A 21,703-nucleotide genomic window follows, 5' to 3' on the forward strand; every position below is an offset into this window, starting at 1 on the left:
TTTATATATTTTGTATGTTAGCTTTATTTATTATTTTATTTAGTAAGGAATGATTATAATGTCAGTGGTTTTGAGCCATAACCTCATGAATGTTAATATTTAAGCCATTTTTATTTAAAAATGTGCATAATGTATAGATGATAAATTGTTGATAATGTGTTTATAGACCAAAGTATGTAAAGATGAGTTTATTTCTTAGTTACTTTCTTGAAATTTCATGCTATTAGGAAGAACAACTTTTAAATTATAAATAATTTAAAAAATCACTTATAAGCCCACTACATCTCATTGTGTTTTCATTCATGGTTGCTTTCAGTCTTTATGTCCTTGCAATATGTACCTTTGAGCATTCATGTTTTTCATTTGTTTTCATAATGATGTATAAACCACTTTGTTGCTTTTAAATTAACATTTTATTTGAAATATGTTTTTTATTTATTATACATAATTGTCTTCATACTTGTCCAGGTATAATCTAATATAAATCAGTTTTTAGATAGAAACCATGACTTCTGGTTTGAAGTTTTGCTTTTTATTCTTGAAACTTATTTACTGTTAGTAACACATCGTAAGATGCTTATTTTAATTCCTAACTTTTTTCTTTTAAATATCAGATAATGTACTTCTTAAGGTAAATCATTATGAAATTGGTAGTATTTATACACAAACAGAAGTTAGACATAAGAAAAGCAGATCATCTAATCTGCACATGAAAACAAGTCATTTCAGAAATGAATATGATCTGCAATAAAATAGGGACTCTAATTTTGTGCATATAAACCTCAATGCTTGGGTCACTATGACCTTGAATACCTGGGTGACTTGAAAAAAAATGAAAGAAAAAAGAAAAGATTCAGTTGGAAAAGTTTCTCTGCCAGTGACATGACATCACCCTTGGAAATGTTTCGATATTGTGAAAACAGGATTAAGAAAGCCCTACCACCTAGTAGCTGGGGACTTCCTGGAACAGCCTAACTACATAAACAGCTTTCTGCACTTTCCAAAGCTGCCAGCACAAATGTCTGTGACTTTTGATGAAGAAAACAGATGTAAACAAAGGGTAAGGGTGATGAGTAACCTCTGCCTGTGTGATGAGAGATCCAAAAAGAGAGAGATTTCCAGTCTTAGTGATCTCTGAAAATCCAATAGACGTAAAAAGTAAAAAAGTTATGAAGTTTAAATTCTGAAAACTAAAAGTAATGTCTTTTATGCTCTAAACTTTTAAAAAAGATATTGATTTTCATATTCACCTAGGGGTCCTAACAGATCATCAATAATTCATGAAATAAATATTTAATTTCATATGAGATTTCTGAGATGAGGAAGGTGCCAGTCTATATATAGGTGGGAATTTTAGATATGTCCAACCATGGGGGGACTTTTTTTTTTCTTCTAAAAAAATTATTTCCCAGGATATTTAAAACAAAATTGTGTATTTCTCACCAGCTTTTTAAAAAATTCCTTTTAGAAATAATGCTTAATAGAGAACCCATTTAAACATGAATCTCTATTTTTAATTCAAAATCATAATGTCATATAGGACATGAATAATTAACATTTGCACATATAGTTTGACAATAGTAAAATTTTTGTTTTTATTATAGAAACATATTCAAATCATTGTACTGATTCTTGAAATGTCATTAATGAATATCATAACTACATATTTTCTGCCTCATAATTTGTTTCCTGACTTTTCATGTAGTACAAGAGGGATGTGAATGAGTTACTTTTCCACGTCTTATAATTGTGCTATACAGAATAATGTGACTGTCTATAATATATGTAAAACAGAGGTTTTCTCTTTGTAATTATACTGTACTTGTTTCAATAGCCTTTGCTTCAGTTTTAGCACAATAGAAATATTTGAATGGAATACCAAATATTTGAAAGGAATCAGATAAAATAGTACTGAACTAACTTCTTTATCTATTCTATACCATAAGATCTCTTTTAAGGTCTTCAGTTCAGTTCAGTCACTGAGTCGTGTCCAACTCTTTGTGACCCCATGAACCACAGTACGCCAGGCCTTCCTGTCCATCACCAACTCCCAGAGTCTCCCAAACACATGTCCATTGATTTGGTGATGCCATCCAACCATCTCACCCTCTGTTGTCCCCTTCTCCTCCTGCCCTCAATCCTTCCCAGCATCAGGGTCTTTTCAAATGAGTCAGCTCTTCGCATCAGGCGACCAAAGTGTTGGAGTTCCAGCTTCAACATCAGTCCTTCCAGTGGACACCCAGGACTGATCTCCTTTAGGACGGACTGGTTGGATCTCCTTGCAGTCCAAGGGACTCTCAAGAGTCCTCTCCAACACCACAGTTCAAAAGCACCAATTCTTCGGCGCTCAGCTTTCTTTATAGTCCAACACTCACATCCATACATGACCACTGGAAAAACCATAGCCTTGATAGACGGACCTTTGTTGGCAAAGTAACGTCTCTGCTTTTTAATATGCTGTCTAGGTTGGTCATAACTTTCCTTCCAAGGAGTAAGCGTCTTTTAATTTCATGGCTGCAGTCACCATCTGCAGTGATTTTGGAGCCCAGAAAAATAAAGTCAGCCGCTGTTTCCACTGTCTCCCCATCTATTTCCCCTGAAGTGATGGGACCGGATGCCATGATCTTAGGAAGCTAGAAAAATTCAGTTGGTACTTCTGTGCATTTTTGACTATCATATTTAACATATGAACATTTTTTTCTTTTAGTTCATCTCATCTTTTCAATGAAAAATTAATGATTATGCAAACATAATGAGGATTTTAGGTGCTTCCTTTTATCAGTAATATAAAATTACAGCCAAAGCTAATTTGTTTTAGCTTCACTGTGTTGAGGTGAGATAATTATAGTTTATGACAAGAAATAATAAGGAAAAATTTAAAAACTTTAGCTGTTTCTACCATTCTAGGGGTTAAAACTGAAGGTTAGAATGTTTAGTAATTTCTTTAAGTAAGGTCAGCAGAATTTTTCTTAAAATGTTTATATGCTGGGGACGTTCAAGATAGTTTTTTGAGGGCTCAGAGCATCTTTCAATGTGTTTACCTCTCTCTTCCATCCATCTTCCTCCACCTTCTCCTAAATCCAAAACTTAATGAAGGATTTTATAGATAAATTTTATGGATAAATTATCTATAAAGATTTTATAGATAAAATGAATGCCAACAGATGATTAAGGAGAAGGGGGGATAAGTCACAAAAGAGATGCTCTGAGATATATGAAAGGGGTAGGTGGGGAAACAGTGTCATACTTTTTTTTTTTTTTCCTTCCTGTTTTATAATTGACACATAGCACTGTATAACTTTAGTAAATATCTGTCATCTCATATAAGTACAAAATAAAAGAAAAAAATGTTTCTTGTGATGAGAACTCAGGATTCGTTTCTTAACAACTTTCATGAATAACTTAGAGCAGTGTTAATTGTATTTATCATGTTTATTACATCTGTAGTACTTATAGCTGAAATTTGTACCTTTTGATCACCATCCAAGTTCAGCTCGTCCACCTCTTGCCTCTGGTAACCATATATCTGATTTCTTTTTCTATGAGATTGTTTGCTTGCTTGTTTCTTTTTGAAGTATTATAATTGCCTAAAATACTATGTTAGTTCTTGGTGTACAGCATAGTGATTTGATGTTTCTGTACTTTACAAAATGATCACTATAATAAATCTAATTATCATTATATCACCATAAAAGGTATTACATTATTATTTACTACATTCTTCACACTGTTCATTTCATGCACGTCTCATTTATTTTGTACCTGGAAATTTGTACTTATTTATCTCCCTCATCTAAATTTCTCATCCCACCACTCTCATCCCCTCTGGTAACCACCTGTTTGTTCTTGTGTCTATCATTGCTTATGACTAGTTATGTTTATTCATTTGTTTTTAGATTCCACATATGTGTGAAATCATATGGCATTAACCTTTCATTGTCTGACTTATTTCACTTGGAATAAAATCCTCTTGGTTTATCCATGTTGTTGCAAATGGCAAAATTTCATTCCTTTTATGGCTGAGTAATATTACATTATATATATATGTATATATATTTCACAATTTCTTTATACATTCATATAATGATGGACACTTGGGTTGCTTCCATATCCTAGCTATTGTAAATAATGCTTCACTGAACATAGGTATGTATATATCTTTTTGAATTAGTGTTTTTGTTTTCTTGGAAAAAATATCCAGACATGGAATATGTGCATCATATGTTAGTTCTGTATTTCATTTTTTGAGGGACCTTCATCCTCTTTTCCATAGTGGCTGCATCAATTTGCATTCTCATCAGCATTGCATAAGGGTTCCCACTTTTCTACATCCTTGCCAACACTTGTTACTTGTATTTTTTGATAGTAGCTATTTTAACAGGTATCTCATTGTGGTTTTGGTTGCATTTACCTGATGATTAATTTTGTTGAGCATTTTTTCATCAGTCTGATGGCCATTTGTATGTCTTCTTTGGTGAAATATCTATTTAGATCCCCTGCCTGTATTTTCACTGGGTTGTTGTTTCTTTTTTTTTTTTTTTAATATTAAGTTGTATGAGTTCTTTGTATATTTTGGATATTAACCTCTTTTTTGGACATAGCATTTGCAAATATCTTCTGCCATTCAGTGGGTGGCCTTTTTGTTTTGTTGATGGTATTTTCATGTGCAGAAGTTGTTATATGTGCAAAAACTTTAAGTTTGATTTAGTCCCATTTGTTTATTTTGCTTTTGTTTTCCTTACCTGAGGAGGCATAACCAAAAACCACTGCTAACAACCAATGTTAAAAAGCATACTATCTATGTTTTATTCTATAAGTTTTATGGTTTCAGGTCTTAGATTTAATTCCTTCATCTGTTTTGAGTTTCTTGTTGTATAATATATGGTATGAGAAAGTAGTCCATTTTGGTTCTTTTGAATGTAGCTGTCCAGTTTTCCCAGCACCATTTATTAAAGAGGCTGTCTATTCTCATTGTATATCCTTGCCTTCTATGTCATAGATCATTAACCATATAAGTGTAGGTTTATTTCTGGGCTGTCTATTCTATTCCTTTTATCTATGTGTCTGTTTTCATGTCAATACTATATTGTTTTGATTACTGTCCTTTGTAGTATAGTGTGAAATCGGGGAGCACAATACTTCCAGTTTTGTTCTTCTTTCTCAAGATTGTTTTGGCTATTTGACTTCTTTTGTTGTTTCATATAAATTTTGGGACTATTCTAGTTGTGTGAAAAATGCTGTGGGTATTTTAATAGAAATTACATTGAATCTGGAGGTTGCTCTGAGTAGTATGGACATTTTCACAGTATTAATTCTTTTAGTCTGTGAGCACAGTTTATCTCTTCATTTAATTGTGTCTTCCTCAGTTTCTTTCCCCAATGTTTTATAGTTTCCAGAGTACAAATCTTTCATTTCCTTGATTAAATTTATTCCTAGGAAATTTATTCTTCCCTATGCAATTGTAAATTTCTGGTCAATTATTATTAGTGTATAGAAATGCAATAGATTTCTGTGTCTTGTTTGTATCTTGTAACTTTACTGAATTCATTTGGTAGACCTAATAGTTTTATGTGTGGAGTATTTAAAATTTTCTATATATGGTACATGTCATCTGCAAACAGTGGCAGTTTCGATTTAGATGAATTTTATCTCATTTTCTTGCCTAATTGTTCTGGCAAGGGCTTCCAAACTATGTTGAATAAAAGTGGGAAGAGTGGGATCCTTGTTTTCTTCCTAGTTTAGAGGAAATGCTTTCACCTTTTCACCACTGAATATGACATGAACTGTGGGTTTGTCATATATGGCCTTTAGGTTGAGGTATGTTTCCTTTGTAACCACTTTGTTGAGAGTTTTTGTTGTAAAATGGATATTGAATTTTGTCAAAAGTTTTACTGCATCTGATTATATGATTTTTATCTTTTATTTTGTTAATGTGGTGTTTCACATTGAGTGATTTGAATATATTGAACTATTCTTGTGTCCCTAGAATAAATCCTACTGAATCATGATATATAATCCTTTTAATGTGTTACTGAATTTTGTTTGCTTATCTATATTCTGTTGAAGATTTTTGTATTCATGTTTATCAGGGATAATTATCTATTATTTTCTCTGTTTTCATAGTATCTTTGATTTTGATATCAGGGTAATGCTGGCCATGTAGAATGAGTTTGAAAGCGTTCCTTCCTTCCCCTTTAGTTTTTTGAAATAGTTTGAGATGAATACATATTAAGTCTTCTTTATATGTTTGAGAATACCCTGTTTTATCCCTTCACTTTTTGTGTGATTTTAGATGTCAAGGGAGTACTTTGATGGAAGCATGTATATGGAGCTTGTTTTTCTTTTAATCCATTCAGCCACTCTATTTTCTGGATTTGAACATTTAGTCCATTTACATTTAAAGTAATTATTGACAGACATGTACTTATTACAATGTTGTTAGTTGTTTTCTGGTTATTTTTGGTATTCTTCTCTGTTCCTTTCTTCTCTTAGTCCCTTATGATTTGGTTACTAAGTTATGTTTGTGTTACTTCCTCCTTATCTTTTGTGTATCTATTCTATGTTTTTGATTTATGGTTACCATGAAGTTCTTATATAGTAAATATCAGTATATTTTAAGTTGACCATTGCTCAAATTTGGCTGTATTCTAAAAACACTACATTTTTACTCCCCTCTGCCACATTTTATGTTTTTGGTGTCTTATTTTACATTTTTTTATTTTGTACATTGTTAAATAATTACTGTAGATAATATTTGATTTTACTAGTTTTGTATTTTAACCTTCATACTAGCTGTATAGTTGGCTGATCCATTACCTTTACTATATATTTGGCTTTACTGGTGGTATTTTTCTCTTTTATAATTTTCATATTTCTGGTTATGTTCTTGTCTTTTCTATAAGGAAGACCCTTTAACATTTCTTATAAGGTTGGCTTAGTGGTGATGGACTCATTTACCTTTTGCTGTTCTGGTAAACTCTTTATCTCTTCTTCAATACTGAATGTTAACTTCACCAGATAGAGGTTCTTGGTTGTGTTTTTCCTTTCAGTACTTTGAATGCTACTGCTACTGCTAAGTCACTTCAGTTGTGTCCGACTCTGTGCGACCCCATCCCCGGGATTCTCCAGGCAAGAACACTGGAGTGGGTTGCCATTTCCTTCTCCAATGCATAAAAGTGAAAAGTGAAAGTGAAGTCGCTCAGTCATGTCTGACTCTTCGTGACCCCATGGACTGCAGCCTACCAGGCTGCTCCGTCCATGGGATTTTCCAGGCAAGAGTACTGGAGTACTTTGAATATGTCATGCCATTCCTTTTGGTCTACAAATTTTCTGCTGAAAAATCAGCTGATAATCTCACAGGGTTTATTTTGTATGTGACACATTTGTTTTGTTTTGTTTTGTTTTTTGCTGACCATAATACTCTCTTTATCTTTAACTTCTGACATTGTGATGGTAGTGTATTTGTGTAGGTCCCTTTGGATTGACTTTATTTGGAATTCTCTGGGATTCCTAGACTTGAATGTGTTTCTTTCACCAGTTTAGGGGAATTTGCATCCATTATCTCTTGAAATATCTCTGTCCCTTTCTTTTCCTTCTGGGAACTCTATAATACAAATGTTAGAATGCTTATTGTGCCCCAGAGGCTCCTTAAACTATCCTCATCTTTTAAAATTCTTTTTTCGTTTCGCTGTTTTGATTGGGTGATTTCCTATTAGCCTCTCTTCCATATTGCTGATCCTTTCCTCTGCATCATCTAATCTGCCTGTGATTCCCTCAAGTCTCTAACTTAGCTCCATTTCATTTAATTCTTTTTCTGAGGTTTTGTCTTGTTCTTTTGTTTGGAACATATTTGTCTCCTCATATAAACTAATTTTCTGTTTCTGTGTATTAGGTAGATCACCTATTTTCTCCTGGTCTTTAAAGAGTGCCTTTGTATAGAAGGTGTCCTGTGGGGCCCAGTAGTGTGGCCCCTCCTGGCCAACAGAGACAGGTGCTCCAGGACTGTCCTCTGTGTGGGCTGTGTGCACACTCCTGTTATCACTGAGTTACAATTGCTTTGGGTGCACTAGTATATGGGGCTGGTTCCCAGTACAACCACCTGTAAGGCCTGGCCACAATCTGACCGCTCCTTTATACTCAGAAAGTTTCAACAGATCCGTGCCTCTTAGGCACATGCCCTAAAATTAACAAATGAATTTCCTTCTTGTATGACCCAGGCACTATTCTAACTGCTGCCTCTGCACTGGGATTTGGAAAGAGTGAATCTGTGCCTGCACCCTTTAAGAGCAGTCTCAGTTTCCTACAGGCTTCTGGCTCTGCCACATGTAAGCCCCTCTGGTGTTAAAGCCAGATTTTATGGTGGCTCATCTTCCTGGTGCAGGTCTTCTAAGATGGGGAGCCCAATGTTGGGCTTGGGCCCTTTGGAGAAGACCCCGAGGACTGTGATCCCCCCCTGCTTGTGGATTGCTCCACTGTGGGCATGGGTCCTGACTAAACTGCATCTCTGCTCTTCCTACCTGTCTCATTGTTGCTTTTTCTTTTTATCTCCAGTTATGGAAAATATTTTCTGTTAGTCTTATGGTCGTTCTCAGAGATGGTTCTCTCTATGTAGTTGTAATTTTTGTGTATGTGTGGGGGGAGGTGAGCCCAAGATCTCCCTACTCTGCCATCTTGTTCTACCTCCCCTCCCCACTCTAGTTTATTATTGATAGGGTTTGTGGGGTGGCTCTAATTAGAACTTATTCTAGGTCTTTTTTAATCTACAGGCTTTCTTTTCCTCAAGTCAGTATTCCAGAATCACTGCCCAGAAGCCTGGGTTATAGTGAGTACCATAGTTTCTCAGAAGACTTTAGTGCCTTTTGGTAATAAAAGTATATACAATATTTGTTTTGTGTGGTGATGGTGGTAAGAGGTCACATTGGCACTAACCCATTCCCTGTACATGTCTAGACTGAGCCTTTAAGCATATTTATATTATTACTAAATTACTGTTCACATAACTGCTTTTATTTGTTTTGATTAATAAGTTTCATTAGCTCAATTAAAACTGTGTTAAATTGTTTGACATATTTCTTTAATGGTGTCTCTTCCTATTTTTGATATAATGAAATGTGACTTTTATGATGTATAATGCATTTTTTGGCATTTCTAGACAAAGTTTGCTTTCATTTATATTCACAGTCTGTAGAGAACTTTGTTCATTGTGTATCTCTAGGTGACAGATATTCATAGAATTATTAAGGGGGTGTACCTAATGCAGAAAGCATGCTTTGAAGTTAGAGGTTTGTAGAATGAAAGTACATTGATGGGAAAGTCTTACTTTTGTTAAGTGCAGTTTTCCTTCTTTTCCAGATCCTCCTGAATTATTTTGGAAACTATGTACCTAATGCATGGACACAAGATAATGGCTGCACTCTTTGTGAAGTGGATACAATTGACTTGTCTGCAATAGATGTGAGTGGAATTGACTCTGGATGAAATGTAGTAATAAAAGTATATTTTCATGAAATGCAATGATTTGTAAAATAAAAACAACACATTATTTTATAGTATTGATAATTTGATAGATGATAGATTTATAAATCTAAAGCAGGATGACAGAAAATTGCTGGATATGTATATTTCTAGAAAAACCAGATAATAATTGACCCCAATTGACCCTAGTAAAAGGGGCTTAGTTGTTAATATTTACTAGCCTGCTATGAGTGGGAATTCTTGTTTTTAGCCTTTAACTTGGTCAAATTTGAGGAAAATAATGGTTATAATGTTTCAGTATTTTTATTGACTAATTTTATCTGTGCTTGATTTTCAAATCTGATGATTTAAAAATAATAAATAACTAAGGACTGTTTTAGTATTTTATATATAGTAACTCATATTAATTTTACAAATCCCATAGGTTTGACTGAGGTTTACAGATGAGAAAACTGAGGTACTTCCACATTAAGTAACTTACCTAAGGCATGCAATTTTTTTTTTTTTTTTTTTAATATTGGAAGTGTGATTTGAATTTAGGCAATCTGGTTCTATACCCTGTAATTTTGACCACTGTGCAATTTTGCCTAGATGTCACATATATATTATATGCCAGGCATAGTGCTACTTTATACACAGATTTCATACAGAATTATAGCTATGGTTTGCCATTTATACTTTGAAGATAAACATGCCATTGGAAGTAATTATTATTTATGTATAAAATGTTTTATGCATCCTTCTGTCATCAACCAGAGCAGTTTTAGGATATCCTGTAGTAATATTTTTCTTCCAAAAAATGGCTCTTATAATTTGGAAGTCTATTACGTGTATGAACAATGGGTTCTAAGGATAATTTTGTCATTAAGACTGATTGTTTCCTTTACTTACCATAATTTTGTTGAATATCTACAGCATGCCAGATAAGTGTAGACACAAATAAAATTCCCCTTAATATAGTTCTGGTGACTTCTGGACCCATGCAAATTCAAAATAATCTCACTGTAAAGTACTAAATGTCCTGAATTAAGTAGTTTCTGTTTTTATCACTGTCTGAAAGGGAGGATAAAGAGTAATTTGTTCATATTTGGGTGAGTCTGAATAGAGCCCTCTTTTACCTGAAACTAAGATTTTTTTGGCCAGTCTCTGAAATAACAAGCTGAATATTTCCTATCTGGAAAGAAAGCCAGAAAATTTCTGAATGAAGCTGCATCATGAAGATGTTTAAAAATTCATCCTGATCTTTTTTTCAGAAGAGTGCTGTCTTCTGGAGGGAGAGTTAAAATTTTTTATCTGTTTGGTTTCCTGTTAACATAAACTTTCTAGTGCCAAGACAGAAAAATATTTATATTATAATTTTTTATCTTTTTTTTTTTGCACATAGGAATAACTTGATTCTCAAGCCGTTTTTGTCTTACAGACTGCTAGAAAGGAAAGCCATTTTATTATAAAAATAAATTTCTCATGTATTTTATTTATTTAGTAATTATGCCTATAAATATTAAAATTATATGAGTAGTTAAGGTCTAGGGCTACCATATTCTAAGATGTGGGCCATAGGCAAGTTTCTTTATATGTAAAAATGATAATGGTTGTCTCAGAGGATTGGTAGGAGGCTTAAAGAAATTACACATATATGTTTATGTATGCAGTGATATTTTATATGATAAATTATATATATGAAATGCTAAGCTTTGAATAATACTTAACTGTTATCATCATTGGTGCAGTGTTGTTATCATTAGTGTATAAAATGAGCTTAGATTGATAGTGGAGATGTAGCATGTTGAAGCTTAACTCTTTACCTACTAATTCATGTGTTCTGAGTTGCTCTAAATCTCCTTTTCCTCATGTTGTAAATTTGGGATAATAAATGACTTCTAAGGTTATTATGAAATTTAAATGACAAGCATCACTTCATTTGATAAGGGAGAGTTGTCATCCAGTTTTTACTCATTTCCCCTATTAAATTGAGAACTCCTGGAAGGTAGATTTTTTTTTCTTTAGTGGTTTGTCTTTGTTTATTGACTGAGTAATAAATATTTGGGTAACTGAATGAATACATACAATGAATTGATATATACAACCGTGTTTGAGTTGTACTTCAATCCACACAAATATTAGGTTATCATCCAGATGACAGAGGAATACATGACATATTATGTGTGAAAAGATGGGGGAGAGGTACCTAATTTGGCGCTGAATATATATGGCACTTTAAAAAATCTGTAATCTTTATTTTTAGAAGTTTTTTGTTATTTAAAATTTTTTCTTGGTCAATAGTGTGATGTTCTTATTTGTCTTTTCTTTTTACCTTTTGATCTCCTTCACCCATCTGTATATAATTTGTAATTTAAAAATCTAAAGTTAAAAAAAAAATCTAAAGTTAAGCTTCAAGACATAGATTTAAAAAGGTATTATAAAGAAATCTTTCATATAGTTCCAATAAAAATACCATACTATTGCATGGTTATTTACTTATGTTTCTGCCTTCCTCAACCATTTGTAAGTTTGCAAGCCAGGAACTTTCCCTCCATTTTCTAAATGTTTCTGATCACGAGGATTGACTAATAATAGATATTTCAGAATTTTTCATGAAATGAGTGACAGATAAGCCATCTTCTAACACTTACCCAAACAGAAATTGAGAAAATATACAAAAATCAATACAAGATAAGATATATTAGGATGCAAAATAGCTTTCCTTATATATAACATAATAATGAAGCAAAATAAAGAACTATCAGTAAAATGATATTAATGATTCATACATAAAGTCTCATGATTTTAGTAATGAGACTTAATGAGGTTTCTCATAATAATCTCTATGATTACTTTATTTGAGGCACAGATTAACCATTCAGTTTCCAAGCCATAGAAACAAACAAGGAAGCACAGTTAGCATTTTGATTTCTGAGATGAAGCTGTCAAAATAGATTCATATATAAAGAAAGTTTCTTTTAGGACTACTTTAAAGGGAACATTAAATAGTAGAGGAAGCAATAACTTTAATTATAGTGTCCCTGTAGTAAATATAGTAGTGAGGTTCCTCTTCAACTTGAATCATAATGTCAAGATGTTATTCAGTAAAAATCATTGATGGGGTCCACAAAAATGTATTAGAGAATTGCCACTGGGCAATCAACGTTATGTTGTACTGATATTATAGTATGTTTTGTGCTGTATTGATTAATACTTGAATAGAATTTAAAGTAAACCCATGCTAATGATAATTTGTTTTTATGTTTGACATAAAACAAAGGTCTATCCAAATGTAACAATAGGTGTTTTTATTGAGCAACCAACCCCTTTCCTACCTCGATTTCTGAACACATTGTTGACTCTGGATTACCCAAAAGAAGCACTTAAATTCTTTATTCATAACAAAGTAAGTATTTGATAAATGAATTATTTTATATGAAAACTTTGATCTTAGTTGAAACTATTTGTTATTATTTGTTCATGTCTAAAAAATTTTAAAATTTGGGTTAAATTATGTGGGGGTTTTGAAATCATTACTGCTTTGCCTCTTTAGGGGGCTTCCCTTGTAGCTCAATCAGTAAAGAATCTGCCTGCAGTGCAGGAGACTCGGGTCCAATCCCTGAGTTGGGGAGATCCCCTGGAGAAGGAAATGGTGACCCACTCCAGTCTGCTTGCCTGGAAAATCTCATGGACAGAGGAGCCTGGTGGGCTGCAGTCCATGGGGTCGCTAAGAGTTGGGCAGGACTGAGCGACACTCACTTACTCACTTACTTGCCTCTTTAGCACCTAAGTATTTTCAAATACAGTAACTAGTATCATAGTATTGAGATGAGCCACATGAAGCTGTCAGTTTTTTTGTGGATCAAAAATGGTTGACTATCAGCCATTTTAATAAATTTAACCTAATATATAGTAAAGAGATGTCAAAGAGTCTATAGTCCTTTGCCTTTGGGTTCGTTCTGGTACTTACTTTTATAGAACTGGTCATAAAATCATAGCTAATGATAATATCTGGGTTTCCCTGGTGGCTCAGATGGTGAAGAATCTGCCTGTATTGCAAGAGATGCGGGTTCAGTCCTTGGGTCAGGAAGATCTCCTGGAGAAGGGGATGGCAACCCACTCCAGTATTTTTGTCTAGAGAATCCCATGGATAGAGGAGCCTGGCAGGCTACAGACCAGGGGATCGCAGAGTCGGATGACTGAAGCAACTCAGCATGCACTCAGTGATAATACTTAACATCAGAACTTGAAATGTCTTCCAGATACAGTATTGTTTTGATTAATCACACAATGGCATACTCTTTCCCAAAGGCTTTTGATACTTTCATTTCCTTCAAAAAATATTCAGATCCTCCCAAATACCTCCCACATATAGTCTAAACTTAAAGACATTTTTCCTCAATGTTTTTCCATTTACTTATCTCTTTCATGTTGAAACTGTTGACATTTATTATCATCTGGAGAAACTCAGTAGCCATGAACTATATATTTTTTTTCTCTCTTTTGTCTTAATACGTTTAGTTTGACATTGTTCTTTCTTTCTGGTATACATATCAGCTAGTCATTCGCCTTTTCCAGAGACTATTTTATTTAGTATATCTGCAAAAAACTAGCACAAATAAGTTTTAAAGGGTGAATGCATTGAGCATTTGCTTTTTATAAAATGCATTGTAATATATTACTTATATTAAAGTATTTTCTTTTTATGGAATGTGTCTTAAACTTTTCCTCCTTTCATAGGACCTAAAACCCCTTGATAACAGGAGTTTTTATCTTCTTTTATTTAAAATATTACCTCTCTGCAGCTTTTGTATGATGTCATTTTAACGAGCTGTGAAAAACTTTCAAAAATACTTGTGAGATTTGATAAATAAAAAGCTCTGAAGTTCTCTAATGATGGAGATAATCTTATCTAAATTTTAGCAGTCAAATCACACTAGTTTGATGATTTTTGATGTTGATTATTTTCTCATAATATTTCTTTATCAATAAAATCTTATCAATTTTCCCTTCTTTTTGTAAAAAAATGACTCTTTATATGACCATAAATTTTTCTCTCTGATTAAAATAACATTGTAATATTTATTTTATAAAAAACATAACAGATTAATCAGTTAGGTTTAATAGATATTTTTATGGATATTTTATAACACATATCTAAGATTCTCTACCACAAGCCTTTTTTCCCTCTCAAGTTAGAAATGTTTTATAGCACTTAAGGTTTAAGTATTAATGCAAGGATCTGTCGAGAAGTAAATATTAAAATAATTTTAAAGTATCTTTTAAAAAATTCCTAAATATCTTATTTTAGGTTCTTCCTGTGATATTTAGATGGCATTTAAATATATAATGTGTTTAATACAGTTATCATTTTGTCTGTAATTGAGTGAATATGTGAATTGTGGAGTTCACAATTTTGAATGTGAAGTCATCCTTCCATATGAAAACTTCAGTTGTCTTTTCTCTCACTTCTTTTTTTTGAAACTAATTTTCAATTTTTAAAATATGTTACAGGAAGTTTATCATGAAAAGGACATCAAAGTATTTTTTGATAAAGCTAAACATGAAATCACTACTCTAAAAATAGTAGGACCAGAAGAAAACCTAAGTCAAGCTGAAGCCAGAAACATGGGAATGTATGTTTTAGCAAATATAAATTCAACCAGTATCTACTAAAGAAACTTTTCTTCAAAATTAATATTCTAAACTTGGATGTCTCAACTGTGTGTTCACATGTGTGTGTATGTGTGCATGTGTGTGTGTACATGTGTGTATCCATACATGAACAAGCCTCTGCTTTAGAACTATATCTATGTTTGAGTGTATTTATGTCTAAAGGGCAATGAAAATTATTTACAATTTTCTTTTAATGGCTGAGAGTCAATATATTTAATGAAACTATTAACTTCAGGATTTAAATCCTCAGACAAATGAGTCATGTGACTGATGTAACAGTGATTTAAATATGTATTAGCTGAAGGTTTTGTGGGACAGAAATGTATGTTTCAGATATTTTAGTTACCTCCTGGGCTTCCCCAGTGGCTCAGTGGTAAAGAATCTGCCTACAATGCAGGAGCCACAGGAGATGCGGGTTTGATCCCTGGGTTGGGAAGATCTTCTGGTGGAAGAAATGGCAGCCCACTCCAGTATTCTTGCCTGGAGAATCCCATGGACAGAGAAGCCTGGTGGGCTGTAGTTCATGGGGTTGCAAAGAGTTGGACATGACTGAAGCGACTTAGCATGCATGATCTAAATAGTACTATAACCAAATAAAGTAAATACTTTAGGTCCTTTGCCTAGCCCCTTTAATAACTTCAGACAGATTATTTATAAAATTTTGGTTGCAGTAAAGACAATCATTTATTCAGTGATTGTTGAATATGTCCATCAGTGGTTAGACAGCTACTAATTAAAAGGTAAGAGATGGTCCCTTCTTAGCAGGAGATATTCTTGTATCGTGCTATGGACGCTCTGCTCCGAGTGATCGACAGTGCCTATTGTGGGCGTATAAGGACTGGCAGGAAAACAGACCTTGGAAAAATCAAACTGGTGTTAGTACTAAGGGTTCTGTAACTTAAGCATTGGAGAGTACCGTGGGTCCACATTTAGAACCTGTTTTCTCTTATTTAAAAGCTTCTGTACGTGCTCTGTTGTGTCTGACTTTGCCTCAGCACAGTATTCTCTAATTTGCTTATGTCATTACAATTATCAGCAGTTCATTCCTTTTCATTGCTGACTAGTATTTTTCCATATGAATGTATTACAAGTGCTTTATATTCTCTACAGTTGATAGGCATTGGGTTATGTAGAGTTTTAGGCCATTGTGAATAAGACTGCTAAAGAAGATTCTTTATTAGAAGTGTGAATACAATGCACTGTGTGTGTGTGCATGTGTGTGTGTGTGTGCATGTGTGTACATATATCCTTTAGAATATATTTGGAAAATACCAAGGAATGGACTAACTAGGGCACAGGGTTAGGACAGATTATGTTTAACTTTTTAAGAAACTGCCGAATAGTCCAAAATAGATGGACATTTTACACTTTTAACAGCACGGTGGTATAGCTCCAGCTGCTCCACATGTTTGTCAACATTTATTGCCCATCTTTTTGTTTTAGCCACCCTACTGGGTATGGAAAGATATCTTACTCTGGCTTTTTAAGTATTGCCTTTTAATGAGAAGAAATTTTAATCTTAATAAAATTGTTTCATTTTTTATGCTTTGGTATTTATTTTCTATTTCAGAAATCTTATTCTAATGTCATGAATCCATTGTTTGAAATTTTTCTTTCATAAGCTTTATCATTCTATCATTTATGTCTAAGATGTTTCAATCCGCAATTCATCTTGAATACATTTTTGTGTTTTGAGTGAAGTAGGGGGTCAAATTTCATTCTTTGCAAATGAAATTCCAGTTGTTTCAACACTCCTTTTATTTCTCTTTTTAAAATTATTTATTTTTTAATTGAAGGATAGTTGCTTTACAGAATTTTGTTGTTTTCTGCCAAATATCAACATGAGTCAGCCATAGATATACATAAGTGCCCTCCCTCTGAACCTTCCTCCCATCTCTCTCCCCATCTCACCTCACTAGGTTGTTACAGAGCCCCACTCCTTTTTAATTTAAGGCTTTTCTTTTCCGATTTAATTGAGTTGGCCTTGGTCCTAAATTAGGTGACTGAGTATTTGTGCGTGATTGGGAACTCTCTATTCTATCTTGTTGCTCTAAGATGAATGCCACACTTTATTACCAAGAATTTATATTCATCTTGAAATCATGTAGTATAAATGTTTCAATTTTTATCCAAGATAATCTGGGCTGCTTTTTAAAAAAATTTTTAGTTTATTATTTTATATTGAGGTATAATTCACATATAATATTTGTCTCAGGTGTGCAACATAATGCTTTAATATTTGCATATGTTGTGAAATAATCACCACAATCTCTAGTTATCATCTGTCACCATACATAGAGTATTATAAAACAATTTCCTCTAATTTTTCTTTTTTGCACAATTTGAACTATCTTCCTGTCCTATCCTGTTTGACAGTTGCTTAGAAACAAATGTGTTATGGAGATAAATATTTTCAATAGCAGAAAGTGATAATTTGGATCAGCAGTGATGGAGGAGAGCTCAGAAAGAACCCCAAATGCAGAAACCACAATACTTGGAAGCTTGTCATGTATCACAAGTAGTTCATTCCTTTGTGTTCCTGATGATAATGCTCCAGACTGTACCAGGAAAAGCATATATCATAATCCATGTCCCCATATAAAAAGCAGGACAGTGACTATGTTAGAAAGAATTCCATGTAAATCAAGTTTAAAAAGTACTGATACCTAAAGAGTTATACACCTGTAGCTCCAAGATTTCACTTAAACTAAATTGTAGATGTACAGAATTTTGCTTTGTGGGTGTGTGTGTGTGTGTGTGGGTGTGTGTAGAAAATATTTTGATTTGTGAAAAAATTCTGTTGACAAAAACATTAGTATAAAGTATGTTTCCCTTTTAGAGAGGACTAAATGCTGAATCATAAATTGTGCATTTGACCTGATGCTTTATGGTTTAAAGTATTTCATGACTTGAAAATATATTTCACTTGCCCTAAACTTTTTAGTATTACTCTGTCCATGAACATCTGTGTTGATCAACTGACCATTTTGAAATTTAAAGTAATATTTACCCTTTTGGATATTGTCTTACTATTTTGATTAGAAAAGTACTTTAGAAAAACCTTATTTTACGTGAGATTTATGTTAACATTTTTCAACCAATATTTTCAAATATTTGGTTTACTTAATGCTTATTTTATTTCTTTTTCAACAACAGGGATTTTTGCCGTCAGGATGAAAACTGTGAATATTACTTTAGTGTGGATGCAGATGTTGTTTTGACAAATCTAAGGACTTTGAAAATTTTGATTGAACAAAACAGGTACTGTATATGATTCAATGTCAATTTATTTTAAAATTATAATTATTTTCTGCATTTATGTGGACATGCCATAATTACTTATCTGTGTTTAGCAAATTGAGGAAACTCACAAGAGATTATTTTCTACAGCTTTCAATTCTAAGAGTTTGTATTTTTTAGAGAAGTCAAGTAGGAAATAACCTGATGAAAATTTAGATGTATTCAGTATGTTACAATCACGAATGTAATGTTTATTAATTATATTTGGCCTATTTTTTTAAACTAGATGAAATTGTGATCTATCTGTAACATTTGGAATTGCTCTATTTTCTAAAGATATTTTTAAAGTAGAATTTCATAAAACTCCTGACCTAAAAATTTACTACAAGCAGAGTTGGAAGTTCTTAGAATTTGAAAGAAATTTCAGAGGTGCACATTACTCCACAGACTGATCTGTGATTTTATTTAGTACTGAACTAATTATCGCTAGGCAGTACCTGTTTTTATTTAGCCAAACTGAAGTGAGAAAATGGCGCAGTCTATACCATCTTATAGTGATTTAATCTTTATTTTAGTAATTTACTGCTAACACTAGTATTGAAAGTGAAAAAAAGCGAAGGCGCTAGTTGCTCAGTCATGTCTGATTCTTCACAGCCCCATGGACCATGTATAGCCTGCCAGGCTCCTCTGTCTATGGGATACTCCAACTAAGAATACTGGGGTGGGTAGCTATTCTCTTCTCCAGAGAATCTTACTAGTATTAATATTTCCACTAATAACCTGCCTTTAATGAGTGCTTATTAAGTGCCAGGTATTAATCTATGTATGTTCACAAATATTAACACAATTATTTCTCTTAACAAATAGAATGGTTAGCAATGAAATGTTAAAATTGCTGTTTTGAATTTGATGATTAAAATATGTAAGATGTCTGCTGCCCTCTATTAACCCATCCTATGTATAATTTGTCAATTTGAGAATTCAAAATCTACGGCTGCTCAGTATTAATCTTAGAATTCCATACTCAAAAACATTGAGGCACACAGCAGATGGATTTTCACTTTCATTGTCTCTTTGCCCAGCTCTTTCAGGCAACTAAGATTATAATGAAAAGATTTCTTTCTATTAAGTGTTTGATCTTGTTAGTTGTCTTGAATTATCATTCCTTAAATTAACATAATATGTAGATTCTAATTTATGTTTTTATTTCCGATGCTGTGGGTATTCTAACAAAGCAGATTATAGATGTATCTGGCTAACATTTTATTCTAATAGGAACCAGGAAAAATAAACTACAAACTGTTTTATGAAGTGTATTTGTAGACTATGTGTTACTTTTCCATAGGTAATGGAAAGGCACATGTGGTCTTCACAAGATTGGAGTGTTGTGAAATGGTTTTTTTGTGGAGATAGTTGGTCTATTACCTCCCTCTTGAAGGAGTTGTGTGAGATTTTCTTCAGAATTGTGTCACACTACTATAATTTAGATAATTTTTAAGTTAACTCTAGTGAAATTTCAGAATTTGTTACTTCATTTGAAAAATGTTGATGCATTATAAATTAGATTTCCTTAAGAAGAAATCTGACATGTTTTGAATTTGTAACATGTACTTGTCTCAAAGGGACTCCTTTCCTGGTAAATAGTGAGACAGCACTATTCTATTTTGTTTTCTAAAATAGTCAAAAACCAGAAAAATGTTCAGTGTTGCCAGGGCTAGCACAACCCATTATAAAAGTTAAAAAAAAATTGCAACATACTTTAAAGTAATTCAGGACTTAACTTTAGGAAAACTGGCCTATTTACAGATATCTCAGCCCATCTTCATAAATTTTTTTATTCAACAAATATTTATGAGATACCTTAATGCACTAGGGACTGTGATGTCTACCTAATAACAAGGAAAGTATTTGATTTCATTGGATATAATTTTTGAAATATTTAAAATAAATGATTAAGGTAGTTTCACTTTTATTGGATGCAAGTATGGTCCTTTTAAAAGTTTTTTTTTTATACTTTCATTCACATTTTCAATTACTTTTTCTTTTTTATTAGTCTTTTTACCAAGCATGATTGAAAATCAGCAATGTACTTGTTTAAGGATAAGTGAAGGGAGGAAATTCCTTTCTATTTTATTTAGTTTTTTGGACTAACTGCATATGTATTAAATAAGGTTTATTGTTTTCTGTGTCATGTTAAGCCCCAAACACATAATTTTGTGGCAGTTAAAAAATGGATAATTATCTGAATTTGTGTCTCTCTCCTTAGGAAGATCATTGCTCCTCTTGTAACTCGTCATGGAAAACTGTGGTCCAACTTCTGGGGGGCCTTGAGTCCTGATGGATACTACGCTCGGTCTGAAGATTATGTGGATATTGTTCAAGGGAATAGAGTGTAAGTTACTTGATTTGATCTTTTCATGTGAAATATCTTTATGTAAAGATATGGTCTTGTAATATTATATTGAGTTTTCAAATATTTTTTAATCTCTTTCCTTTATGTTAAATGGAAATTTGAAGACCTTGGAGACCACTTGTGATCCTGCAATACTAGTATAAAACTAATATTTTAAAAATTGTTCTTAATGTCATAAATCTTCAAAGGCACACACTCTCAGTTGTGGTAAATGCTAAAAGGTAGTGTATGATTACCATGGGTAGATATCTTATGGTTGTTAGAAGAGGGATATTTTTTAAAGTTTGGAAAGGGAACTTCATTTAGCTAATTTATTTAGTGGCCAGAATAAATGTTGTTTGATAGCTTATAAACTTTATAAATGAGTCAACAAAAACACCAATAACTAAACCTTCCATCATTTCCTTTTGAAGAATTTTCTGTGTGATATAGCTGGTATTCTGCTTTAAAGAGAAGTTTCTTCACCGTATAATTTCCATTTTCTAGAGTTTGAAAAGAGTATACTTGCTACAAAGTATGTGCCTTATTTATGCTTATTTCAGACACAGAAGTTGAAATTTTTTAAACTAAAGGATGATCACAGTTGAATTAGCTTTTTGCTAAGGTTAAAATAGAGAAGAATGTCATCCTTTTTTTTCAAACAGCTGACTTGAACCAGAGTGACTGAGACATTAAGTGCTTTGCCTAATTTCTCAGATACATCAGCTCAATTAAAGAGGGTTAATGTTTAGAAAAAAAAATCATACAGTGTTTTTGAACAGTTGAGTTGTGAAGATGTTTTTCTTGTGAAAATTATAATAGGCATGTAATAGTTAATTTGAATGATATAAATGTCATAAAGTCTTTTGTTAGCTACAGTTAAGAAGCATGATAACTGAGAAAATATTATTACAATCATATTCTGTTGTTTCAAAATAC

General features: G+C 32.8%; 1 protein-coding gene across 2 annotated transcripts in view; it reads left to right on the forward strand.

The window, feature by feature from the left end:
• Window positions 1-21,703, forward strand: part of PLOD2 (procollagen-lysine,2-oxoglutarate 5-dioxygenase 2) — a 122,371-nt gene that overhangs the window by 89,749 nt on the left and 10,919 nt on the right. For both annotated transcript variants that reach the window (XM_043474172.1, XM_043474173.1), the window contains exons 8-12: window positions 9,352-9,453; window positions 12,737-12,862; window positions 14,971-15,092; window positions 18,289-18,393; window positions 20,639-20,764. In XM_043474172.1, the coding sequence (XP_043330107.1) occupies window positions 9,352-9,453; window positions 12,737-12,862; window positions 14,971-15,092; window positions 18,289-18,393; window positions 20,639-20,764 (581 nt within the window). The remainder of the gene's footprint in view (window positions 1-9,351; window positions 9,454-12,736; window positions 12,863-14,970; window positions 15,093-18,288; window positions 18,394-20,638; window positions 20,765-21,703) is intronic.

Source organism: Cervus canadensis, chromosome 7, assembly GCF_019320065.1.
Source record: "Cervus canadensis isolate Bull #8, Minnesota chromosome 7, ASM1932006v1, whole genome shotgun sequence".
Classification (NCBI taxonomy): Eukaryota; Metazoa; Chordata; class Mammalia; order Artiodactyla; family Cervidae; genus Cervus; species Cervus canadensis.